Here is a 25782-nt window from a genome sequence, read left to right as displayed (position 1 = left end):
AGGTTAAGCGGTTACATAAGCAATAGCCTTGCCAAAGCGTCACTGATTGAGTCACCCCAACAATGTGTGGGGATTATAGATAATTAATGCAAGTAATTTAACTCTGATTTAACTAATCCCCGTCAAGTGCGACCAAAAACAGGTTAGGCAACAAATAATAACTGGCATTGAGAGGCATACAAAGTAATCGTAATGACACTTGAAGCTCTTAGTCGACTGTAGACTGAGCTCATAGTTGAGTTTCTAGCGCCAATAAAAAATAATTAATGATTAATAATTCCTAAAAAATAAGTATAGCATTTGAAATAACAATTTATAAACTGGCAACCATATTTACAAAGGAACAATCTACCTTGTAGATAAAGCCAAACAGAATCTGCTACACAGATCCTAAGCCGCAACCCGCTCCACCCGGAGGTAAATCTCATTCTTGCTGGCAATGACAGCTGTCAAGGGTGCAAATTCGATTGTCTTCGCCGTCTTGTCGCACCATTTCACCCGATGATTGCGCAGCAAGATGACGAGTCCAAGCTTCGATTGGAGCAGACCCAGGCGCATGCCAATGCAGTTGCGGGGACCCACACCGAAGGGCATGTAGGCGTCCATGTTCAGTTTGTCCCTGTTGGCGGGATCGAAGCGCTCCGGATCGAATTTATCCGGCTGGGGCCAGTACTTGGGATCACGCTGTATGCCCAGAGCAGAGACATAGACGGGCATGCCATCGGGCAGCTCCATGTCGTGATGGGGCGCCAGGGTGAAGCGTTCACCCTCTGCGGGCTGGGCACACTCACGCTCGGCATAGCCCACAATCGGGTACATGCGAAGTGTTTCGTTGACAACCTTGGTTAGGTAGGGCATCTCCTGAATGCGCTCGTAGCTAATGTGATCCTCGCCACCGAATGATTCCTCGATCTCCTGTCGCAAACGCCTCTGGATCTCCTCATTCTTGGCCAGCTCGTACAGGGCCAAGGTCATGGTGGAGGAGCTGGTCTCGTAGCCAGCCGTCTGGAACACCGCTGCCTGGGCTATCAAGTAGTCCAAGTTCTTGGCCTTGTTGTTCTTGTCGGGACTGGCGGCAGCCTCTCGTTTGAGTGACAGCAGAATATCCACAAGATCGTTGCGCCGCAGCCCCGACTTTTCTCTCTCCGCCATCACATACTTGACGCTGCTGCGAATAAAGTCCGATGTGGATTTGGAGAATACTTTCGCCCTGGCCAATGTGACTAAGGCTGGCAGCATGAAGATGATGGCAAAGTCAATGCCACGCTTGAAAGATGGCGTAAAGATGGCTTGATTATGGTGGAAAAATTCACTCTTGGGATCCTGCAGGGCATTCGCGTCCAGGCCAAAGGCTATAGTCGCAATCAGATCGGTGGTGAAGCGGGCGCACAGACTTTTGATCGTCACTATGGAATTATTCTCCTGACGCGCGATGTTGTCCTCCAAGTTCTTGCCGATCTGTTGGGAGAACCAAAAAGATTAGCTATGGAACATATTTGCAAGGTTTCTTCGACTCGTGCTCACCTTAACCATCAGTGGATACATCTGCTTGATCTTGCCCGAGGTAAAGACCGGCGAGATCTTGTTGCGCAGCTCCTTCCACTCGGGACTACGCACGAAGAACATATTGTTGTAGCCGAGGGCATCGTGATGCGGATCCGTTTGCAGTTTGCGATTGGTAAAGTAACTGAATTTCTTGATCATCACCGTCTTGATCAGTTCCAGATCGCGTATAACCAGAGCTGGCCGATATGCCAGGTATACCCCAATGATGGGCTCATTCTCAAGCCCGGGAGTCTGGTGGAACTTCCTGATCTGATCGAAGAATGGCAACCTGCCGGTAAGGAAGCCCACCGTATCACCCAATATGGGCAGTGGACCGATTTCCTTCACTCCATGGCGCTTCCAGAAGCTATGGCGACGCTTCTGCCACACATAGAACACAATCGCCAAAGTGGCGATCAGAAAAAGTAACTCAGTGGACATGATCGAACAGCGAGCAACTGTTTGCCTGCCAGCTAACGCAGTTGCTTATAAAGCAACGATCGGCCAGAGCTTTGCTGGGCTATAGCCACAACGTAGATGCTCTAACAGTTTCGCTTATCATCAAATGCCAAACCAGTGGCAGGCAGCCAAGCCAATACAGTCCCTAGTGATAAGGGTATGCCAAAACCCGCCAAATAATGTTTGCCTGGCAAACTTTTTTGCCTAGCTCCGATGACTTGACTAAAAGTTGGCATGAATTGTAGCTCCCAGCGACTCGAATTCAGTCTCTGCTGGGACTCAGTATGCGTGTGCCGTTTAGTTTGTTGAGGCATGATTAGATGGCAGCTCCTACGACCTGTGTTTTTGCTGGCACCAGAGTCTCGCCTGCCTGTTATCAATTGTTATTGTTTTGGCTTTTTATTATTGCTCTTTAATATGGTATGTAACTTGTATGAAAACGGCGATCCACTTACATTTACCATTGATGCCATTTATTGATGGCTCTTTGGGGTCATCAATCTACACAACTGTCCCTCTCTCTCTCACGATCTACCTCCATCCATCTCCGTTACGTACAGGTAGTCTTGAGTGTATTATAATTTTTTCGTTTTGTTTATTCACGTGTTTTTTGTTTGTTTATTAAGTGATCTGAGAATAGACCAACTCAACGTGCCCAAAACCGATTATGCTGTGGACTTAAGTAAAGCTTAGCGCCGGCGTGACTCAACGGTCCTGTGGCGCAATGGATAACGCGTCTGACTACGGATCAGAAGATTCCAGGTTCGACTCCTGGCAGGATCGACAAGACTTTTTGTTTCCTTTCAATATTTCCGCTACATTAACCATCCAAAAGGTAGTTTTTGCTTATAAATATTTCAACATTAACTAAAAATATATTTTGATATTCAAGTCACACACAAGATCTAGCATAGATCTAATTTTCAAAAACTTTTGTTTCTATTAAGTTTAAATAGGTTTACGATACAATTTTCACGCATTTTTTCGAATCGAAAATATTTAATGAGGCACAGAAGAAAACTGTTTTTGGGCGCTCGAAAAGCATGTGGTCCTGTGGCGCAATGGATAACGCGTCTGACTACGGATCAGAAGATTCCAGGTTCGACTCCTGGCAGGATCGAATTTTTTTTCAAAAATGTTAATCATTTTCGATACATTTTCAACCTCATGGTCTTCTTTTTTGCATGTGCATTGGTGGTACGCTTGTTCAAAATAATTTGCTGCAGTCACTGTCGGGTAAGCGGGTATCGCTTAAGTCTCACCTTAAAAGTCCTTGGCGTCTCATAAGCCGCATCTAACCCCTCTGGTTGCTGAGTGGAAACTTTCAGCTGTTTAACATAAAGCGCCACATAATCCACACGCTCTCCACACTACGCCATTTGATTTGCGCTGAGCCACCGCAGCTGCACTTTGTCATTGAATCCCAAATCCCCATCATATCCGTGGCCCTGCCCCACGTCTTGGCTGCTTTCTTGATGCAAAAAAGTCAGAGACTCACTCAAACACGTATGAATGACACGTACATGGGGGGTGTAATGTGTAAGTGCGAAATCGAAACCCAAGCAAGTTCCATTCTCTGAAGGGATACAAAAAATGTGATAAAAAGTTTAAGTTTTTTCAAGAAATACAAAAAAATTTCGATCCTGCCAGGAGTCGAACCTGGAATCTTCTGATCCGTAGTCAGACGCGTTATCCATTGCGCCACAGGACCGCATGTCAGCTTCGAGCTCAATGGTTGTGAATATTTATAAGCTCTATAATATGAGCTTTTCACTAGTACAAGCTTTGGAAATTAAATATTATTGTAATAATATTATCACAAAAACGTCTGAAATAAACGTAACGTAAGTTCTGCAAGAATTAAGAAACGAGTCAATACGAAATCACTGGTAAAAAGCTATCGTACACAACGCAGGTCAGAAATAAACTTTGCCAACGTATGCTCAAATGCCCGGCTAGCTCAGTCGGTAGAGCATGAGACTCTTAATCTCAGGGTCGTGGGTTCGAGCCCCACGTTGGGCGAAATTAACTTTTTTTTTAATTTTTGTTGCTGTCGTTTTGGATTCGAATATATTTGGAAAATGGTTTCGAAAAGTTTACGAAATGTTTTTTGGCATAGTAAAGTCTAACAATGATAAGTTACAAAATAATTGAATACAAAAAATTAAAAAAAGATATCTCTGCGATCCTGCCAGGAGTCGAACCTGGAATCTTCTGATCCGTAGTCAGACGCGTTATCCATTGCGCCACAGGACCCGTTGGAGACCCAGTGACAAAAGCTTAAGAAGTCTGCAAGCAGGTTTGCTATTCAAGTAAAACAACCTTGTTATCGACTGCAAGCAGTGTTGGTGTCAGTTTCGCTGCCCCAACGGCTCCAAAGCAAGCGGCAACACCAACGGACTCATACTTGAAACGCAAAAATGAGCTCTCTTCACAGTATGTTTAGTAACAGGGTGGATTCTACCTTGCATGCCTTGTGTTTTTTGGGCCGATTTGCTTGTGGGCCATTCCCTTTTTTAACTCGCCGGCAACACACATTCGTGCAACATTCGAAAGTGGGCGTATTTGAATCGGCCTTGCCGCCCCCAAGCTCGTGAGCATGAATGAAACATTTCGGGCATGTCTCCCCAACTCGCGAACGGATTGAACGTGCCCGCGGAAACGGAACGGAAAGAGTTCGTCGAATTTGTTTCTGAACTCAGGAAAGTCCGTTGCGGCTTCGGAATCCAAATGGAAACGTTTTACTTGTGCGGCAAATGACAACGAGAAACAGAAATCCCTCGAAACTAACCGTGCTGCTCTCATATTTTGTTTATAACTAAAAGAAGTGTCGTGTGTGTTTACAAAGAAAAGTGCGCTTAAGTTGGGATTCGATCTGTGATGGGATGATAGTAGGCCTTAAACTCTGTGTGAGAATAACTGTCGCAAGCGTCCCAGAGAGCCAGCGAGCTGCCTGTAAGTGTTTGTGTTTGTGCCTGTGTGTGTGCGAGTTCTATGTAAAAAGCAAAATTGCAAAGTGTTAAATGTAAATAATATTTGTGTTCAACTATCTATCGTCTCCTTTACGGTAAGTTGCATCCTCTTTTTTGAGTGTCTTGTCTTCCTTCCCCCTCCCTGTTTCTCTGTGCTATCTGATGTTTCGCTTTCGGCTGGCTGTTCTTCGACTTTATGCCGCTCTTCGTCTCTCTCTTCGACTGTCTTTTTTTACGTACTTTTTTGTTTTCATCGTCTGCTTCGGCTGAAAGCGAACGAAAAGCTGTGTCAAAGCGGAACAACAATAAGTTCTCGTTGTTGTTGTTTCTTTACTTCTGCTTCTCATTCTCATTCTCTGTGTAGTTTTGTTGTTCTTGCTGTTTGTTTAGCTGTCGTTTTCTCCATTTACATACACCACTACATTCTCCGTTCGTGTGATGCTCTCCGTCTTGCTTTTGGTCGCCGCCGTCTCTCTCCTCACTGGCTCTCTTTCTGCCCACGTTCTTCTCGTTTCCTATGTGTGTTTGTAGGCCTCAACAGAGGCGTCGCTTCGCTGCCACTGGCTCTGCTGGCGACGCGGTTAACTCGTTTAGCGACTTGTACTTTCCCACCCTTGCCCCCTTCTCCACCTTTTAGTAGTTAATGCATGAGTCTAGACACTCCAGAGGTTCTCTAGCTACTACCGATTTCAACTTAATGGTATGTGTAGCCCTGCATGAACCTGAAACAAACGTGATTCCGAGTATTTTAGGGAGCCCTATTTTGGTTAGTGAATATATTATGCATTCATTCTAAGCATTATTGCAGTGTGGTGTAGTTGATGCAGGTCTGGATTCTAGAGGTACACTCCAAGTACTTTGGACTTAAAAGTGCCGTAAATTGTATAATTTGCTTACAAAAAAAGCCTTTATTGACAATATTGACCTTAATCTTGCCCCAAGCGAGATTTCGGAGCGTAGAAGGCGATCTATCGATGTCATAGAAAAATGTCACTCCATGTATCAAAGTTTGCAAGCTTCAAGCGATTTTAGTTTTATTCTGGACTGGCTAAGTTCCGGCTAAGAGTTGACAACTCAGAAGACGCAAAATAGAGGATCTTAAGCCCTCTATAAAACTCTATTCTTGTCTTGGAAACAGGCCCCTCTTCAGAGCCCCATTAACCTGCAACAATCGGAAACTGGTCTGGCAGCAAACTACATACACTGCATGCTACAGACATCTTCGTCCTCCATTTTGGGTTGCAACTTCGGCCCGGCAGTCGCATCATCCATCGGCGTACCGGGAGGGACGGACGGACAAAACGGTCGTTGAAAGCGAAAATAGCGCAGAGAGAATTGTGTTGTGTTGGGTGTTCAGCAGAGTTCTCGCTGGGTTCTCTATCCGACTGAAATGTATCTCGCAGATACATATCTAGAAACTGCCGCATAGAATGCAGTAGAACCAGACACAAGTAACTAAATATAATGTGCCCCACACACAGATGCACGGCTATACGCACACAGACAGGGACAGCGACATGTATAAATATATCCCGCCTGTCTCTCTGTCTGTCTATGTCTATGGGCCGCTTGCAATTTCATTTTCATTGCAACTTCATGCCCCTGACATCGGGCAGAATGCCTGCCTCTGCGTCTGTCCCCACCACAGTACCACATCACCACTGCACCACAGCACCGCCTCCTCCTCCTCATCGTCATCCGGTCGTAGTCTGCTTCGTTGCAATTCTTCAGCATTTTGCTTTCATCTCTTGCAGCTCTTTTGCACCGTCTGCCTGTTTCTACGCTTATTCTTCGACAATTGCAAGTTGTCGGACGGGACGGACAGGCCTATTGAAGTTACGAGTATGCACCCCTTCACCCCCGTCTACCCCTATCACACGCATCTGTATCCCTGTACACTTGTGTGTGTGTGAGTGTGTGCGTGGGGGAGCTTTTTTTTGCCCTAACCTACACCACAGAAAACGTATTGCGTCGGCTCTCCGTTTTCCTCCACCACCGCCGCATATGGCCCCCATATCACTTCATTTTGCATCCACGAAGCATGCATTCATCGCTCTACGTTCCCCACTTATTTTCTCTCCCTTTTTATGGCTATTTTCTCTTTATTTCTTTATTAGTTTTCCTTTCATGGTGCATGCATGGGAAAACATTTTTCATTGATGCCTTTTCTGACATTCTTCCCCATATGTAGTACATGTTTGTGTTTTATTTATGACAGAAGAGTTTTTCTTATTTATTACAGCGATATGGCCACAGTTATGCGATCGAATTCTGTCGTCAGCGTGCAATAAATTAAAACTAAACCAACAATCATCGCATTGGTAAGTCATTAAATTGAAATTTTATGAAGCATTTAGCAAGTTTAGCACTTGCATTCCTAATCGTTTTGCTACGAGAGGCTGAAGTTAAACATATTGACCGCTGCGATCACATGGCCCATTAGCTCAGCTGGTTAGAGCGTCGTGCTAATAACGCGAAGGCCGCGGGTTCGATCCCCCCATGGGCCAGAGTTGATCCTCCTTTTTTCGAAATATTTTGGTTCATCGATGTTCTTACTGCATTTCGAGTACCCAATAAGTACCGGAACATAGCCTTAATTAACTTTATTGATTACAATATAAGAATTCCACATATTTGTGAGAAGCTTCGATATCTCTGGTGCGATCTGGTATTGATTCTTCCTTTGGATCGTCTAGGTTAGGTAAGGTTGAGGCGGTTGTCGGGATTTCCCTCCATCGATCGTCTATAACATACAAAATTTAAATTTGTCCAGCTTTTTTTAAAAACATCCTGAATACAAGATGGCGTCAAGAGGCCCATTAGCTCAGTTGGTTAGAGCGTCGTGCTAATAACGCGAAGGTCGCGGGTTCGATCCCCTCATGGGCCAGAATAATCTTTTTTGTTCCACAAACTCTGCCTTTTCACTTGATGAAAAGTAAAGTAAAGTATATTTATAAAGTTCACATAGGAGGGGCCCAGGAAAGTGCTTGAGATAAAATCAAAACTTACCAAGAATCATTTGGGGATGACAGAATAATGAAATAAAAATTATAAAACAAAGTAAAAAAGTAACTCCTGGCCCATGGGGGGATCGAACCCGCGGCCTTCGCGTTATTAGCACGACGCTCTAACCAGCTGAGCTAATGGGCCGTTGCTTACCGTCTGCCATACGTAATACTTAAGCATTTGTCAGCTGGTCTGCTTAGAATAAATATTAGTTGCTATCATACGACATACAAAAATAGAAAAAAAAGATTACTCGCCCAACGTGGGGCTCGAACCCACGACCCTGAGATTAAGAGTCTCATGCTCTACCGACTGAGCTAGCCGGGCTTGGTGCCTGCTGGCGTCAGAAGCCCGAAGTTGGGACCTCAAGCACTGCGAACCGGGAACAAGAAAACTCCGTACACGTGGCAGAGGTCCCACACGATTTATATTTAGCCCCGTCTAGAGTCTAGACACTCTCTGTACGGTTTTACACCCACCGCCCTTCCATACCTTTGGGTATCATTGTCGCGGACCTGCGGACCTGTCCCTATTTGTGTCTGGGTATCCCTCTTCCCAGAGTTGAATTGTTTTCTTGGCCGCTCGGCGGACCCTATTGTCTGTAGCACATTTTACTGCTTCCTAATGGAAACGATGTATAAAATTACGCGCCTACCTCAATGCACTGGATGCAGGGCCCTGGGAATGTTGATCCGAGCGAAGGCTGTGGAAATGGAAATGGTAATGGGGGTGGCGGTGGCAGTGGCAGTCATGACAACCCCCCTACCAATCCCTGTTCTGTCTGACGCCGCCGTTTGCCGTCGGCCAAGTAATTTGCTATAAAATATTAAAACGAAACAATGTGAGAAAGGAAACAAAACAAAATACTCAGGGAGAGAGAGAGACGGAAGACAGACTAAAGCTGGAGCTAGAGCAGAAGCTGATGAAGACTCGTGGGGAACCATGGGGGGAAACGGGCAGATAATCAGCCCGGCAGACGGTTTCTGTTGCCCTACGATTGAGACAGTGGAGCATATTGAAACACGCGGTGATATCGTACCTAAAGAGAAGTTAGATTGGTTATTTTTTGAGGGTATCTTTAAATTTGGTTAATATGGAAAGGATTCGTGTATAAATTATCTTAAAAACCTGATAAACCTTTTGCTTTTTTGAAAACAATTGTTCGTAGAAAGAGCATTTGATGGAACCCTTTCAAGAGCATTCATTATGTGCATACAAATTGAAAGAAAAAGAAAGGGAAAAACATCCAGAGCAAAGCTTATTTGTGCAGACAAATTGTTTATGTTGTCGGCGGCGGTTGCTGCGCACATGCTGGCCCGCTCCCCTTTCCCCATGCCCCATGGGTAGGCGCATCACGCATTATGTTGTCCAACCCCCTCGCACACTCTCAATCAGTATGCCACTGGCAGCGTCTGGACTGAATGCCACAGACAAGGCCAAATATGTTGGGGCAGGTTCCCAGAGTAAAACAAACAGAACTTTGATTAAAATAAAAACAAGAGAACAGAAGAAGAGGCACAGGCTTATACGTATGAAGCAAAATGTATTTGATGCAGGAGCATAACATAAAAATGTGAATTTAAAATGTGGGGAAACAAAAATGGATTTTCGCCCAACGTGGGGCTCGAACCCACGACCCTGAGATTAAGAGTCTCATGCTCTACCGACTGAGCTAGCCGGGCTGTTATCAAGATCCCGAACATAGGAATTCATCAGAAATCTCAAGTGATCGATAAGGAACATCGGCAAAAGATTATACAGGTAATAACTTTAGAAATCACTCTCCCCATTAATGTTTGTATGGTTATTCTTATTCTCTATCTGAAGGAGATATAGCTCGTCTTATCTTCAGTAAAATATATATTGGTGTCATAGATATTTCAAAAAGTCCTACAAACAACATGGCGTTATGGGGCCCATTAGCTCAGCTGGTTAGAGCGTCGTGCTAATAACGCGAAGGCCGCGGGTTCGATCCCCCCATGGGCCAGGAGATACTTTTTTGCATTTATTTTAAGTATATATATATTTATTTTACTTTAGAGCTAAAATTAATATGTTTAGAAGATAAGTAAAGTTCAAGGAGAAGTCTAGAAGCTTTCTGGGATCTATGACAAAATATCGATTTATTGAAAACATGATCCTTATCACGAATTTCAGAAAGATATATGGGCCAACCCACTTAACATTGCCCGGCTAGCTCAGTCGGTAGAGCATGAGACTCTTAATCTCAGGGTCGTGGGTTCGAGCCCCACGTTGGGCGAAATCAATTTTTTTTATATTTTCTAGAATTATTTTATTAGATTCAAGATGTTAATGAAGCAAAAGGGGAATAGGAGAAAAAAAAACTATAAACTGTAGATTAAAATGACTAATCGTTTGATATTTTTTTTAATTTTTGCACCGAAGAATCTCGCTTATAATTTTACAAGCATTCTAAACAAAATTTAAATGACTACAGTCTAATCACAAGAATTTTTAAATTAATTTAAAAATAAATAGATCTAGATCAATACGATCATATTCTGAATCCTTCATGCTATAATTTCAGCAAGATCTATTGGCCAGCCATGGTTACACTGCCCGGCTAGCTCAGTCGGTAGAGCATGAGACTCTTAATCTCAGGGTCGTGGGTTCGAGCCCCACGTTGGGCGAAAATACTTTTTTTTTCGTTTTCGTTTTGGTTTAGTTTTCCTCCTCCATCTTTATCAGTTGGCCTTGGCAATCGTGTCATGAATTTGATCCGAGTGCAGTTACAACGGCGCTGCATTGTCTGAATGCCCCCTAATGAAGGCAGTGTGTAGACCTGACCGAAGACTGTAGCTGAAACAATACTCGAGTCTGTGGAATATACGAGCACATATTTCCATATTGAAATAAAATACTGTCGCGGGCTGAAGCTGACGCAGCCCGTGGCTAATCGTCTGGGTCTATGGTTGGGGCTGGGGTTGGGGCCAGCAGGCAAATGCAAATGCAAATAAAAGCACGTTTAGAAAATGCAAAAAAAATCTTCGTATGCATAACTTGGAAATTTGAATGGCCGAACCGAACCTAACCGAACCGACAGCAACGGGACGACGTCGAAATATTAAAAACGTTTTGTTTGTCATGCAAATAAAACGAAACGAGGCGAATGACTGAACTTAACCTTAAAAATAAAACCACACAGACACATACATACATATACAGAGACTATTTAGCAGTATAGTATATTTAGTATAGATATGGTTTCCTATATGAGATGTCGACTATTTTGTTTATATGGCGCAAAATGCGGTTAATGCACTGCAATCAAAGCGAATTTGTGGGCAGAGCTAAAACAAAACGTTGCAATATTTTGATGTACTTGCTAACAAGATGGCATACAGACAGTGCTTGCCATAATTATATAATGGTATACATTTATAGGAATTTAATTTTAGCTAATGATTGCTTTGACTTTTGAGTAGATCTATAGCTCTAGGAATATATACCACATCTAACCGATTCGAGGCAGCTTTTTTTTGTGTTCAAAAGTGATCGAAGGCGGCTTACAATGATTTGATGGACTGTACCCCCATTTAAATATATAGTATGCATGCATGGTGTGCCCATACTTGTTATAGTTGCCATTAGACGCTGTTATTTATTATTGCTTTTGTATGCCATATGAGGGTTCTAATTGGGCGACGTGGTGTAGACTCAGTTACGTGAGATTTCAGAGAACTAGCCATGAAAAATATAAGTATGTGCAAGTTTCTCTCTCGCCTTCCCTGCGCTTCTTATTCACCATGCCGAGGGTTTTGCAGGGGTTGTAACACAACTCATCATCCCATCTGCCGATTCTGCTGATTCCAATTCATTTGCTATTTCCTCCTTCAGCGCGAATCGTGACGAAACGCTTTACATAAATGCAGTTGGATCGCCTCCAGTCCATTGCACTGCATAAATTCACAGCGGACTGACTGACCCAGCGCTCAAAATGTTATTGTTCAAACTGGATCCACAACTGGAATCGTAGTCAGAAGAGGAAGAGAGCGGTTGAAGGGAGGAAGTTGCAAAACTTACAACACATCGAGCTGCTCTACGGGTTTCGTGAATGCGACCTTGGATTGATATCAGTTTAAACGCGATTCCACCTTTCGTTGCTTTATAGAGCTTCTTCACTACAAATATCGCAATAAAAATTGGAAAAAAAGTTGTGCCGCCCCCGGGTGGACTCGAACCACCAACCTTTCGGTTAACAGCCGAACGCGCTAACCAATTGCGCCACGGAGGCCGATGACAACCTCGTGTCAAATTTTCATTTTGTCAGAATGTCTCTCTATGAGACTATCTTCAGAACTTGGAAGAATAGTTCTGTAATCTGCTGTAAGATCTATTTAAATGCCCGTATTTTTTATTAGGATGGCGCACAGATACAGAATTCCCCTTCACTATTATGCGATTTTGCTCAAGTAAAATAAATGTATAAATCATCAAAAAAAAGTTATTTCCGCCCCCGGGTGGACTCGAACCACCAACCTTTCGGTTAACAGCCGAACGCGCTAACCAATTGCGCCACGGAGGCTGCTGAAACATCGTAAAATTCTACTAAATTTGTTCAGAAAGCAAACTACAAAGAATAATCTGAAAAGAAATGGGTTAGATCTGAGCTGCCTTTCTTTCGAAAGTTTAACACTTTGATGGGGATTCTATTTTAAAGGTACAATTTTGACCTATTACATGGCCTCCGTGGCGCAATTGGTTAGCGCGTTCGGCTGTTAACCGAAAGGTTGGTGGTTCGAGTCCACCCGGGGGCGGCCATTTCTTTTTTGTACATTTCCAAGTGAATCCCGGGGCCAAGTGAGAGATAATACAATCTTTTATGCAAATATATTTAACGTTAAAAAAGAAACATTAAAAAAAAGTTGATATCTGCGATCCTGCCAGGAGTCGAACCTGGAATCTTCTGATCCGTAGTCAGACGCGTTATCCATTGCGCCACAGGACCGGTTGAGAACGGTTGGCATAGTGACACATAGAAGCCGCTTGGCTGTTTAGAAATTGTATAATATCGTTTGTATCTTATGTTTTGATGTTTATTCTCATTGAGAAGTGGCGCAAAGTATCCCCCCTGCCCCACCATCACATCAGTGGCCTGCCTATTTATACGAGCTTTCAACAAATGATGTGCTTGAGCTTGATGAAGATCTGTTGGGGCGCTCTGGTTATAGTAAGACTCTTATAATTTATGCAAGCTCATTGACTTGAACACTCATATGTACATATATTACTGACGTCTTTAGCAGAAGTATCAAAATCATAAACTAGTTTTGCACGAAGAAGAATACGATAATTTAATGATTTTTTGTTGCTTTTATGGAGCCTCATTAAAGTTTGATTTTGCTATTATTTAAGGGTAAGTAAGCTCTGTACTGAAATGTTAAATATTTGCTAGACGGAAACAGCCATGATGGACAGCGGAGGCCCGGTCGCCATGTTCGTTTCCGCTGCATTCCCCTCCAGCTCTCACCTCACTTCCGGTTGTTACATTACAAGTTGTTTGCCTCGTTTTAAGAGTACTCTAGGGGATAGACCACGTCCTGCAGCTGTTAGTTCTCATGGGGCGGGTTTCAACTTTAAATTTTTCTCTTATTTTGAACAAACTTTTTGGCTCCGTTTCTATTTCCATCACGCACCTGAGGCCCACAGACCACAGGCTGTTTGGCGAGTGTTGTTTTAGGCCAAAGAGTATTCAGAATTTTCCATGGCGCTTATGCTGGGTCGGACTTGTGCCACTCCTGTCTTTTCTCCATCCCCTTTGACTTCAACGGCGTGACATCATATTGGGGGTTTGCACTCCCTTAACCATGTCTGGGCTTCCTTAGGCTCTTGTCTGGCCTGGGGCTGACTGGCACTGGCACTGACTACGAAATGCAGGCCATAAAACATGGGCAAAAAAGAGAATAGCTAAGAAACTTTTTTTGTAAACCTGGCTAACAGCGGGCGTGCCAAAAGTTGAAAACGAATTTCGCGGCAGTCTTGTGCAGCGGCACAAGTGAAACTTATTGATTTTCTGCAACATTTTCAATTCCATTTAACGGCTTGTCGAGACTGAAACTGAGACTGGGGGCCGCGTCCTTGCCTCAGCGTCGCCATGATGGCTGGCAGGTGGTAGACCTTTCCACTTGGTCATTGCCAGGCCCCGCAGCAACCGCTGTCCCGCCAGAACGGGAGTGATTTTCTTTGCATTCAACTTAACTTTTCACTTCGTTAGGCTCGGCCCAACCCATAGATGAACGCACCACCCCCCACCCCCGCCCCCAGCCATTGGCCCACAAATTGGCGCATTGTTTGGGTCAAGGATGCAGCTGGGAATGCAGCGTCATGCTGGTCCCCCAAGGCGTCCATGTGGGCGTTTTGCCCTGGCAGCGAAACGGGGTGTTTGTGTGTTTGTCTTAAAAGCTTTGAACTTTTAAACAGTTGCCCCCCATTGTCCGTAAGGTTGTGGGATGGGGTCACCCCACCCTCAGCCTCATCTTCATCGCTTAAGTGAGGGAATTCAATGTCCGGGGAATTGTCTGGCAGCATGCATAAAACATGAGGAAATGTCTGCCGCTTAAAACGTCAATAAATCAAGGAGGTGGGCTGGCATACTGAAGGACTCGTGTCAATGAGGTTTGATTGGGGATTGTTTTCCGCTCTGCGGTTAAAATTTTATATCGTGTTTCATTCATTAAATACTTTCAGTGGGTTATCAGAAGGGAATGAAGAATTTTAATCTAATAATTCAAAGCCGCTCAATCTATACATAAACTCGATGTGTTATGTACTTGAATTACTGCTAATAATTTATAGAACAGTTCGAGCTACAGCTATCGATATATTCAATACAACATTTTCTTCTAGTTTAACCAGACCATACCAGAGATCTGCGATCTCATCTAATAACCAAAGTTGACCTACCTACCACATGTCATTTACACAGGTGGAAATGTCATGCATGCGTTACAATGTAACAGCCGCTCCCATACCTCACCTCGCCGTAGTGCAAGCTTTCCCTTTTTCATTGCCTCTCTCTCCTCGTCATCACATGATGTATCCGTTGCAACTGCTCAATTGTACAACGCCCTAAAACAAAACCCACAAAAACAAAAAACAAAACAAAACTATTTAAAAACGAAAAGAAGAATAACGACAGCGTCGAAACGAGAGTGAATGCACCTCTGCCGCCTCTCTGCCACTGCCAAAAATAAGCATGCACCGAGAAATAGGCCGCCGCGCCACTCTGTTCTCTCCTACTTTTCGTAATAGTTGTAGTTGCACGGGTAGTTGGCGCTCTCCTCCGGCAAGGCGCAGGCTCTCAGGCCCCTGACAAAGTTCCCTTTCGCAGTCGCTGCTGCAGTTGCAGTTGGCGTCGCAGTCGCCGCCAAGTGCAAGAGCAAGTATCGGCAAAGTATGGCCGCGCCGCTATTTACGTCATCGCAAAAGACATGCCATGGTGCACTCTCTCTCTGCTCGGCACTGCTCTCTCAGAGATGGGCCACTCTGAGCATCCATCGGTTATCCATGTCGATATCTAGGTCAATTATAGACACTGACCTTTCAATGTGTAGTGGGTGTTCATTATCGTAGCATATTAAATGTTAACACTCAATCATTTGTTTAAGATAAAAATCTGCCATCTATAATCCAACTAATCTACACTGTCTGATCTACTTGATAAGTGCATCTCGTTTCGTGATTCATCGCCACATTCTTCCATCTCTAGTGCATATGGGTATCACGAACAATTGGGCGCTCATCTGTATGGGAGTGTGTTTGTCCGAGTGTGTGTGTCCGCATTGGGGGAGTGGAGGGTGGTGTAGGGATTTCGTTGCAACAGCAATTTTCGCCATGGCTCACTGCGCTTTGCCGTTTTCGCTCTCCCCCATTCCACACTCTCTCACGCTCGCTCTCGCCGACAGCCTCTAGAAGAGCGTTGTAAAAGCTGTAAAGTTGCATGCGCCGCCGCTGCCGCCGCTTGTCGTTGTCGTCGCTTACACTACACATTTGCATACCTATGCGTCTCCCTCTGTATCTCTTGCCGTGTGATGTGTGTGTTTGGCTGTGTCTGTATGTTGGTGAGTGTAAAATTATTCATTTTTTTCTAAGGTTCAGTCTCAGAGTTGAAGGTCAGTTGATGTTTTATGTCATTCAACTTTCTGCCGTTCGTCGTCGTTGCCGTTGTTGTGTTAGTTTTTCATTTGTTGTTGTTGCTGATGTATTTCGTGTTGTTGGTTCCTTAACATTTTCGTCATCGCTGCGCCAGCGGTTTTTTTCGCCTGCGATTCGCTCGCGTGTCAAACCATTCAATTGGGGCGTGGAGCCCAACCCTCTTCTGCCTCCCGTCTACTGCTCCACCGCTTCCGTTTCACCTCCATTGAGTGCAGTTTAGCGGGAAATCACTCTATTCCCACTTAAGGTAGTGGGTTGGGTGGGATGCACTTCCATTTCTGCATTTTGCACGACCCTGCGCTTTATTGGATTCTCTAGCCCCCTGCTTCGTACCTCGTGCCTTTGCTAATAGGTTCAATAGACGATTATAGCCAATTAGAGAGGGTGCATGAGAGGCAGTGTGAGGTTATGTTGGGTTCCAGGTAAATAACAGTAAATTCAAAGAAACATCTTGGGATTCTCTTTCAAGAAGGGCCACACCGACACACCTGACCTTTTTGCTGGCTTTGGGAACCGTTGAAAACAAAAAATTGCCAAATTCCCACGAAATAAAAAAACCACTCTCATACACGCAGAAGAGCATGCACTGTGAGTGGACTGTGGAAAAAGAGCAACCGAAATCATTGAAAAAAAAACATGAGAAAAAAACCAGCGAAAAAACTATTAAAATCAAAAGTCACATAGCAGCGCAGCAGCAGCGCAGCAGCAGCGGCGGGCGAAATCAACACACAAAAAAAGTGTGTTACAAAGTCAAAAGCGCAAAAGCAACAGCAACAAAGGCAAACCACAGCAGTAGCGCGGGCAGGCAACAACAAGTAGAGCTCAAAGAGAGACGACGCGCGAGACAGAGTGAAAAAGAAACCAAGAATACCAGCAACAAACAGACAGAGAGTCTTCGAGTCTACAATGGGCCCAAGCACGAAAACCAGTTTTCGGTTTCTCAAAAGTTCCGCCACTCTGGCCCAAAAGCTAGCCACAGAGACAACAAGTATGCACAGTGGGGCAAGTGCAGTGCAATCTACCCACACCTAGGCACCTCAGTTTGCCAGTGTGAATTTTGTTTAAATTTCCGATTGCTTAGAACTTCCAACATTTAAATATCTTCGCAGCAACATTGCCCCACTGTGCACATACCGCTGCACGCCATCCGTTGACGGAGCTCCCGCGAAAGTTGGAGCGAAGCGCAGCTTAAGTTTTGAACAACAACAACATCCCAGCAGCAGCAGCAGCAGAAACCAAAAGTCAGACGGCATTGCCAAGCTCAAAAAGTCAGACGCCAGCTACGCTCACCTCACGGAGCGCAGGCGCAGCAAAAGCAACAATTACAAGAGAGAGAGAGAGAGAGAGCTTTACCTGAGCGTGAGAGCGGACGACAAGCTGACTGACAGAAGCAGCAGCAGCAGATTGCGGCGGGCGGCGAGGACGTTGAGTTTCATTTGTGCGCGCCGCGGCTCTCGTAATAAAAATTACATCGCGCGGACCGCCGTCGGTGGAAAAAGTGCACAAAAATTACAACAAATGAATGCAAATGTTGTGCCAGAAATCGTCAGTGAGCAGTGCAAAAGTGTAACACATTTTTTTGGATTAATTAACAAGCTGCAGCCGTTTCTACACGCGTTTGTGGTGGGTGTTTGTTACAGTGAATATTCTTCTCGTGAGAAACACACAAACCAAAAGATTTCCTCCATCATAAGTGGATGAAAGAATAGCAAAGGGAACAACAACTTCTAGATATTTTGATGTTTTAGTTTCTGCTGGCTGCCGGAGTGACACGTCCCCCGGCCTCCCCCAACCCTTGGCCTAAACATTTTCATGCAGTTGCGGTTGTTTACTCGCTCTCAAGAAAAAAGAGAGAAAGAAAGAGAGAGAGAGTGGAGTGAGTGGCGTGCAAGAATTGTGAGAGCGGATAGCTGCTGTTCGTGCAATGTTTATTAATTACCAGAAAAATGTTAAATTTCCACGGTGCCAATTTCTCTCAAAGTGCCAATGATATTTTCATTCAAAGTTTTTCAAAAGTGAGATTTTTGCCATTATTTTAATCTCTCACGGAAACAAAAAGAGCGAGTACAGAAAGCAGTGAGGAAAGAGAGAGAGAGAGCGGACCCAAATGCACGTGTCTGGGGGAAGTGCATTTGCACCGTGGGCTGCATATAATTTGATAATAATATTTATAGAAACAGTGAAAAGTGCAATTATTATGTTTCTCATGGAGATTTTCTTTCTCTCAATTTTTAATTGCAGATTTTGGTGAAATAATACACAAGCAATAAACAAAAGTGAGAAACACTTTATATACTTTAGCAGTAAACAGACCCAGTGACGGTATATTTTTGGATTATAATCAAACTGCATGCGAAATTAGGTGAGTAAAGCAACTAAAAGCGGAAGTAGGGGATAAATTTATACCCGTAATTGGAATAGAAATTGAATTGAATTGAGAAATAGGGAAATGTAAGTGATTAAAGCACTCAAGGGAGGTTAAAGGAGTAAATGAAATAGAGTATCTCTTCGGTGGCCATAGGCCACACATCAAAACGGCGTCTACAGCAAAAAAAATGCAGCCTACAATCTTTTTCCGGCTTTAGGAAACCAAGGGTGAGGCATTCTGTTATCACACAACTCTCTTGGTGATAACGAATTCCGTGAAAGTCTACTCTCAAAATCAAAATCAAAACCAAAACCGCCAACTTATTCTTGCTGCTAATTGCTATGCACATAAATTGCAGCTGTCCGGCAATTGGAAATGCAGATGAGCTGCTGTGGTCGCCGCCGCCACCAGGTTTTTCTTTTTCCTGGGGCTTTTACAAATAAAACTAAAACGAAATTCTTCTGGTTTTATTTTGTTGTGCAGCGGAAATGCATCGTTTACAGTGTCTCTTTCTTCTTCTGCCTCTTTTTCGCTATTCCTCCATCGGACAGTTGTGTCTGTCCGGTCTGTCAGAACGTTTGTTTACTCATACATCAGGCATAACCCGTGAATGGGGATGGGGATGGTCATGGGGTGGGGTGTGGGTCCACGAAATTAGTGCAAGTGCAACATGTCAGAGGCGGACCGAACCGAACCGAATCGTTCCGATCCGAAAGGCGAATAAACTCTGGCAAATGCAAATAGGGGGCGGGCTGGGGTGGCTCCGGCGGGGCCCGACATCGTCGCAAATAAAAGTCTCTGCCACAAAAATAGAATCCAATCTGCACAAATTTTGCATTCGCTGCCATGCACTCGTAGAATTTCCCCTCATTTTCCGCGATTTGATTGAGTCTCAGTCTCGGTCTGCGGCGCTCCTTCCTTCTGCTGCTGGTTAATTAACATTTGATAATCATCACAATCACATTATCAGGGCGGGCGAGGTGTGTGTGATGTGTCTCCCCTGTTATATAAGCATCCGTGGAAATTGGGTCAACGGCGGTCGGTTGGTCGGTCGGGTCGGTGGCGTTCGGTTTCAGTCGGTCGGTGCTGTGGGGTCGTATGGCTGCTGCTGCCACTGCTGCTATAATGTTGGCAGTTCTGGCCAACGTAAAACGACCTTATCAAGGATTCTGGGTCAATATGCTTACGCCATTTTGTCGGCGCCCCCGGTTGGGTGCGTTCATACATGCCCCTGCTGGTGTGGGTGGCGTTAGGGGGGCGTGTGTATAGAGTGAATGTCGGGTTTTGCGGTGCACTTGAGAATTCAATTTTCACTCGCACAAAAGCACCGCATTCAGTGGGTGCTGGCCTGGGGTTCGAGGGTTGCATGCCACACGTACTTACAGTGCATTAAACTACTGCATTGACCCCGTTCGCCAAGCAGGTAATTGACATCTTGTCATGCTATTCCATTCGATTCATATAAATAATATAGTGTTCTTTCAAAATGCCATTGATTAAGTAAATTGTAATAGAAGCGTAATAGTTGTACCCTACAGTCAGTGGCTAGTAATTTTATTTATATTACATTGTAGCATTTTTTTAATTGAGCCCAAAGCGGCACCTTGTCGAGGGGTAGATTGAGGGATCCCAGAGAGCACGCCTGCATCTTAAGAACCCCACTTGACCGCGGCAGAACAACAGCCTCCGTGGCGCAATTGGTTAGCGCGTTCGGCTGTTAACCGAAAGGTTGGTGGTTCGAGTCCACCCGGGGGCGGCAAAACTTTTTTGATGTTCCTATTTATATTTTTCAAAACCCATCGAATAATAAAGGATCTAAAAAACATATACTGTTATTGGGAATATGATGAAAAAGCTTACCATTCGAGTTGGGCACATGGTCAAAGTAGAGCTGCAAAATAATCAGCGAAGCTCAAATTGAAAGTAAAAAATATTCTTGCCGCCCCCGGGTGGACTCGAACCACCAACCTTTCGGTTAACAGCCGAACGCGCTAACCAATTGCGCCACGGAGGCTATAGAAGCAGCGAAAAATTATAACTAATTTTCGAAAAGAGATAACCCAATGATTTTGATACTGATTCCTCATATCAAACTTTAAGCCAGATAAGTTAACAAAATATTGTAGCTGAACATGATCACAACAAAAAGCTTGGTGACCTCATTCTGTCATTTTTTGGTTTGCATTCTAAATCTAAAAAGAAATTATTAATATTATATTAAGCTGATGGACTTATTATTTGGGATGAATCAAATTGTAGGTGTGATTAAAGTGATTATAGCGAGGGAAAGTTTTTTTTTGCAAGTTTCCATAATTATAGGCAGCAGCTTCGCTTTTGGTCGCCATTTGACATAACAGCGGCATCAGCCTCCGTGGCGCAATTGGTTAGCGCGTTCGGCTGTTAACCGAAAGGTTGGTGGTTCGAGTCCACCCGGGGGCGGCACAACTTTTTGAATTTTTTCTTTACGTTACCTTTTTACTAATTAAACAATTTTCTTTACTTTCTTTGACAGGTTTTCAATCTCTTGGGAATTATGTAATTAACATGCATGTGGGCAACATGAAGGCTTGGCCGTGTGGTCAGACGCAGCCTGTGAAACAATCAATTGCTCGTAGGAAAAGTATCGTACATGCAACATGTACCGCCTGAATGCTACACTGCAGCAGCAGCCACAACCACAGCAACAGCATCAGCAGCAACCACACACCAAGCAGAAGATTCCCAGCCACATTTTGTTGCAACAACAGCTGTCTGCCGCTGCCACTGCCTCCAGCACCCTCCCTCCATCCAGCAGTAGCCATAGCCATGCAACTGCCGCCCCCGCCCTGACCTTGCATGCGGCCAGTGCAGCAAATGGGGTCACCATCGCAGCAGCAGCAGCGACAAAAATAGCAGTGACCGTCGCAGAGGAAACGCTGAGGCCCACTGCCACACCCACTACACCCACGACAATTAAAATAGAGCCCATGCCTGACATTATAGCCCTGACCACCGGCACTGCGGGGGGAGGAGCAGTGGCTGGATCTGGAACCCCCACACCCAACAACAAGTCAACAGCAGCGGCGGGAGCATCGACCTCTGCTGCAGCTGCGGCTGCCAACGGACACTTGGTGCTGGTCCCCAGCAAGCGGCCACGCTTAGATGCGTAAGTGTTCACGTTCGCTTTTACGGCTCAAGCCTAACTGTCACTCTCTCTGTCTTTCCGTTTCAGTCCTGAGGATTGGATGTCCACACCCAGTCCGGGCAGCGTGCCCAGCTCTGCCCCGCCTCTCTCGCCGTCACCCGGCTCTCAGAATCACAGCTACAACATGTCCAACGGCTACGCGTCGCCCATGTCCGCCGGCAGCTACGATCCCTACAGTCCCAATGGCAAAACAGGTGAGTTCAGCTGCTAAGGTGCAAGTTAACAGAGTGTTAAGTTACAAGCTAGAATAGGCAGATGGCGCCATGAGTGCCCGTGTAGGTGGCGTTCGCCACGACAGTATTTTGAATCAAATGTATGTAATAACTGTGTAGATGAAATGTAGGAGAAGTAGGTCTATGTAGAATTCATAGATGACGCCACTGTAAAATGTAAAGCTTCCTTTTCGATATAATTAATCGAAAATTTGGTATCCTACGCAGCCCTCGATATTCTTTGAAATATGTTCAGGAAACTTATTATAAGAAGATATGATATTTTAGCACTATAAACGTTGAGATGTTCCATAGAAACAATTCGAGCATGGAGTTTTCCATGGTATTTGACTGATTTATCCCTATGGAATTCACGGCGCTATTGCAGCTGAATGAATTTAATTAATTTGATGATGAACGTTCTCAAAAATGTCGTATTACTCAACCAGTCTAATTAATCTAATCTATATAAATATGTGTGGTGCATCTATTGCCCAAGTTTGTTCACCTGTCGTTCGCCAATAATAGCTGTGAGTCCAGATTAAAATCAGGAAAATGCTAAATTCAATATGACGTGGGATGAAGGTGCAAAGGCAACCTAAAAAGGGAATTAGGCACGAACCTCGGACTAGAATACACCAAGGACTCGAGAATACACGCCTCCATAGACACATGCGGACACATGTACACGTACACACACACACACACACACACACACAGACATGGGGCACACGGATACACAATCATTGAGAAATTTGTAGACATAAAGCCGAGAACGTGCCTTTCACCTTTCACGTGAAAACGTGGCCGGCTTCAAGGTCACGCACTGCAGACATGGCAAATAAAAGCGGCCACGCCACCCCCACCTCAGACCCACCACCACACCCGAATGTAAGCCACGAAATTACCAAAACGCGCCGCAGACAGCAGACAGATGATTAGAAAAGGGCCAAGGAGGGATGGTGGGGGTTGCGTGGGAGGAGAGCTATAGGCGTCTGACTGACAATGGCAATAAAGTTGAAAGTTGAAGGTCACCAGACGAGGACTACGACACACGCACACACACACAGACAGACCCAGACAGCGACGTTGACGTCGTTTTTTGGCACTAAATGTTCAGAGAGTCCTCAAAGAGGGGCTGTGGGTGTGGGTGAATGTGTTTTGTGCGGTAGGTTTTGGGAGGGACAACCAACTTTGAGGTGGAAGATACAGAAAAGCCCTCCCCCTCCCTCTCTTCGCTAGCCACGCCAGACGCACGCACAAGCCAACGCCCTGGACCCGAATTTCAGCCTCAGTTTTTGAGGGGGAACCCAAATAGGGGCTGGCTTCAAGGTCAGACAGCTCTTCATACCCTTTACGGAGGGAGGCTATGATGGCACTTCAATGGGTGGGAAGGCAATGTGCTTGCGGCTTCCATTGAGGTGTTTCTACAGGGTATTCATGGCTGCGGTTCCCCTTTGTTTCATTTCTTTATCGTTTTTTGTGTGAAGACTTTTGTGGCGGAGGGTCCTTTTGGTTGCTTTTATGACTACTAAAATAAAATGGCCCCAAGTCGGCCCAAAAAATAATCGATCCTTTGGGACGCCACCTGACTTCTGCCATGTACCGCCTCCTGGCTGCTGCCTCCTGCCACCCCTCTCCGTTCCTGTAGTGCGTTCCCCTCAAATTGTGCGTGCGCTTGAACTTGCCACGCTTTCACTTTGCCACTCGTCTTGTGGATGTGTCTGGCGGTGCGCGGGCATCGGCGACCCAAAAAACGAATGAGTCGGCGCCCCAGAGTACTGTCTGGTGGGGCAGGAGGCAGGAGCTCCGCACACCCCAAAGGGGAGGGTGTGTAATGAAATCATGCCAAGGCTGTTGCTGTTTGTGTGCGAGGACAACCCCACCAGACAGCATCCTCGTTCACCTCCTGTCTGTGTTCTCTGTTGTGTTTTTTTCTTTCCATTTTGCAATTTCACTGGCGATTGGCTTTTTTCTCTGTTGGTGTGTGGGTGGGTTGAAGGGTCCTGTGCAATGTGGCGTATGCGCAATTCCACGAAAACAATTCTCCCATGAAAGAAAAGAAAGGCAAGGAAACCCCCGCTTCAGTGTCTGCCCAAAATGGATGTTAGCATGGTTGATTTCTTTGCCATTTTGGCCAACATTTTCTTGACATTTTCCTCTCATTGCTTCTTTGGGTTTTCATTCGTTGAGTTGTGGGAATTGGAATTGGTTATTTATATGGATATGTGGAGATATGGTCTACGGCTCATTAATCTTGTGTGACTGACACAAATGGCAAGGTTATTTCGGTTCAACAAATGCATTGAATGAAAGCAAAGAAAAGGGATAAAAAGCTAAAGTTAGCTCTAGGATTTGCATTAAGTCTTCTTGTGTAGATATCTGTCCATCGATGGCTAATTCCTGCAGCAACTGTACCAGCATAAATCCTTAAATATGATTCATGCGCTGCCATTCAGAAGCATATCCTCTCTTAACTGTTAATTGCATAAGTTTCAGTTTCCAGAACTACTCCACCTAACACGTAAATTAGCATAAAAGGTGCTGCTGCTCCTGCCTGCAGGCACTTTCCGAAGAAACCCTAACCGAACCGCACCGAAACCAAAACCAAATCGAATCGATCGCATCGCATCGCATCGATTGAGCAATGTATGCAATTAGGTTTCTCGCCGTACCCCCAAATGTCTAGACAGCCAAGACCAAGCCCAAGCCCAAGCCCAGACTCTGTTTTGTTCTTTTCAGTGCCTTAATCTGTGCAGGACACGCAACATGAAGGAGGAGCCTAGCTACTCTCCGCACTCCCCACTCCTCACTCTGCACACCGTAAAGCTTTTCAAGGTTTCGCCTTCCTTCCAAACAATGATTTCAATCATGTGCCTGAAACATGATAACCGTTTGCCGCTCTGTTGTCGTCTGTCTGGCTGTGTGTCTGGCACTCTGGGATCGAACAAAAAAAATACACATAAAAAACGAACGATAGGATATAAGATGGGTCCTCTAAGAACTGGTTTTGGTTTCTCTTTACCGCCTCCCGCCGCTCCTCTCTCTGCCTGGCGGTGCTTGCATTTCCTGATTATGCCTTAGAATTTGTTGTGGCTTGACCAAAATGCGATGCGATGCGATGCGATCGTTTCGTTTCGTCCGAGAGACTCCTCTTCCAAATTTGTCGCTGCGGTTCCTTGGTTCTGGTTCTTCTTGTTGTTCCTCGAGTCTGTTCAAGGTCTTCCTCGGCGCTGTCTGCGTCGACAGCAGCTGCTTTTTTTTTTGCAAAGTTTTTTTTCTCCAAACAGCAGGTACACTTGTCTGCCATTGTCCAAAAATTAACACACAAAAAAAAACAAAAACTTTTGCCTTAGTGTGTCAAATGGTCTGCAGGGGTTGCTTAACCACAGCCACAGCACACGAGCGGACAGAGCGGACAGAGCGGACAGACGAGCGGACAGACGGATGGATGGCTGGATGGATGGACTTCAGTATCGGACCGAAAGGCTCTGCCATTGTTTATGCCAAAGCCTCGAACGAAGGCGGCACATGTTTGCGATTCTTTCCTCTTTCCCTTCGTTCCCTTCGGCTGCTTCTTTCTTTTTTGTTTGGTTTTGTTCTTGTTGGCATTTTTGTAGTACATAAGTTTTGAGTATATAGCTTGACCTTGATCTTGAAAACATACAAATATACGCGTACATAGATGGGGGAGAAATACATACGTGCATAAAGAGTAAAACGAAAGAGAGTGAGGGGAGTGCCGAAAAGGGGAGGAAGCGGCAACGATAATGAAAAAATATATAGGGTGCGCTCTACAGATGCATTTTCTCAGACGATCAGGGCGAACGGATCAAGGGAAATGGCTGAAAATGCATTAGA

General features: G+C 44.9%; 2 protein-coding genes and 20 non-coding genes across 22 annotated transcripts in view; 12 read left to right on the top strand and 10 right to left on the bottom strand.

Annotated features, from left to right (window-relative positions):
- Positions 1–369: 369 nt before the first annotated feature.
- LOC117891457 (probable cytochrome P450 6w1) lies at positions 370–2018 on the bottom strand. Its single transcript, XM_034796940.1, has 2 exons — positions 1525–2018; positions 370–1458 (listed from the first exon to the last, which is right to left on the bottom strand). The coding sequence occupies exons 1-2, from the start codon at positions 1984–1986 to the stop codon at positions 391–393; spliced, it is 1530 nt and encodes a 509-aa protein (XP_034652831.1). The 5' UTR covers positions 1987–2018; the 3' UTR covers positions 370–390.
- Positions 2019–2714: 696 nt separating this feature from the next.
- Positions 2715–2787, top strand: Trnar-acg. Its single transcript has one exon. It is a non-coding gene; the product is annotated as a tRNA-Arg (tRNA).
- Positions 2788–3051: 264 nt separating this feature from the next.
- On the top strand, positions 3052–3124 carry Trnar-acg. Its single transcript has one exon. It is a non-coding gene; the product is annotated as a tRNA-Arg (tRNA).
- Positions 3125–3642: 518 nt separating this feature from the next.
- Trnar-acg lies at positions 3643–3715 on the bottom strand. The gene has a single exon. It is a non-coding gene; the product is annotated as a tRNA-Arg (tRNA).
- A 238-nt stretch (positions 3716–3953) lies between these two features.
- Trnak-cuu lies at positions 3954–4026 on the top strand. Its single transcript has one exon. It is a non-coding gene; the product is annotated as a tRNA-Lys (tRNA).
- Positions 4027–4187: 161 nt separating this feature from the next.
- On the bottom strand, positions 4188–4260 carry Trnar-acg. The gene has a single exon. It is a non-coding gene; the product is annotated as a tRNA-Arg (tRNA).
- A 795-nt stretch (positions 4261–5055) lies between these two features.
- Positions 5056–25782, top strand: part of LOC117891455 (ecdysone receptor) — an 80202-nt gene continuing 59475 nt past the window's right edge. The window contains exons 1-5 of the mRNA XM_034796938.1: positions 5056–5071; positions 7219–7297; positions 18399–18519; positions 21038–21670; positions 21737–21903. Coding sequence (XP_034652829.1) covers positions 21162–21670; positions 21737–21903 — 676 coding nt within the window. The 5' untranslated portion in view covers positions 5056–5071; positions 7219–7297; positions 18399–18519; positions 21038–21161. The remainder of the gene's footprint in view (positions 5072–7218; positions 7298–18398; positions 18520–21037; positions 21671–21736; positions 21904–25782) is intronic.
- Trnai-aau lies at positions 7410–7483 on the top strand. The gene has a single exon. It is a non-coding gene; the product is annotated as a tRNA-Ile (tRNA).
- On the top strand, positions 7790–7863 carry Trnai-aau. The gene has a single exon. It is a non-coding gene; the product is annotated as a tRNA-Ile (tRNA).
- Positions 8053–8126, bottom strand: Trnai-aau. Its single transcript has one exon. It is a non-coding gene; the product is annotated as a tRNA-Ile (tRNA).
- On the bottom strand, positions 8237–8309 carry Trnak-cuu. Its single transcript has one exon. It is a non-coding gene; the product is annotated as a tRNA-Lys (tRNA).
- On the bottom strand, positions 9592–9664 carry Trnak-cuu. Its single transcript has one exon. It is a non-coding gene; the product is annotated as a tRNA-Lys (tRNA).
- Trnai-aau lies at positions 9896–9969 on the top strand. Its single transcript has one exon. It is a non-coding gene; the product is annotated as a tRNA-Ile (tRNA).
- Trnak-cuu lies at positions 10170–10242 on the top strand. The gene has a single exon. It is a non-coding gene; the product is annotated as a tRNA-Lys (tRNA).
- Positions 10561–10633, top strand: Trnak-cuu. The gene has a single exon. It is a non-coding gene; the product is annotated as a tRNA-Lys (tRNA).
- On the bottom strand, positions 12164–12237 carry Trnan-guu. The gene has a single exon. It is a non-coding gene; the product is annotated as a tRNA-Asn (tRNA).
- Trnan-guu lies at positions 12455–12528 on the bottom strand. Its single transcript has one exon. It is a non-coding gene; the product is annotated as a tRNA-Asn (tRNA).
- Positions 12687–12760, top strand: Trnan-guu. The gene has a single exon. It is a non-coding gene; the product is annotated as a tRNA-Asn (tRNA).
- On the bottom strand, positions 12879–12951 carry Trnar-acg. The gene has a single exon. It is a non-coding gene; the product is annotated as a tRNA-Arg (tRNA).
- On the top strand, positions 20208–20281 carry Trnan-guu. Its single transcript has one exon. It is a non-coding gene; the product is annotated as a tRNA-Asn (tRNA).
- Positions 20466–20539, bottom strand: Trnan-guu. The gene has a single exon. It is a non-coding gene; the product is annotated as a tRNA-Asn (tRNA).
- Positions 20891–20964, top strand: Trnan-guu. Its single transcript has one exon. It is a non-coding gene; the product is annotated as a tRNA-Asn (tRNA).

This window comes from Drosophila subobscura, chromosome E, assembly GCF_008121235.1.
Source record: "Drosophila subobscura isolate 14011-0131.10 chromosome E, UCBerk_Dsub_1.0, whole genome shotgun sequence".
Lineage (NCBI taxonomy): Eukaryota > Metazoa > Arthropoda > Insecta > Diptera > Drosophilidae > Drosophila > Drosophila subobscura.
Note: the sequence above shows the minus strand (reverse complement) of the source record. Positions and strands in the feature narration are given on the sequence as shown.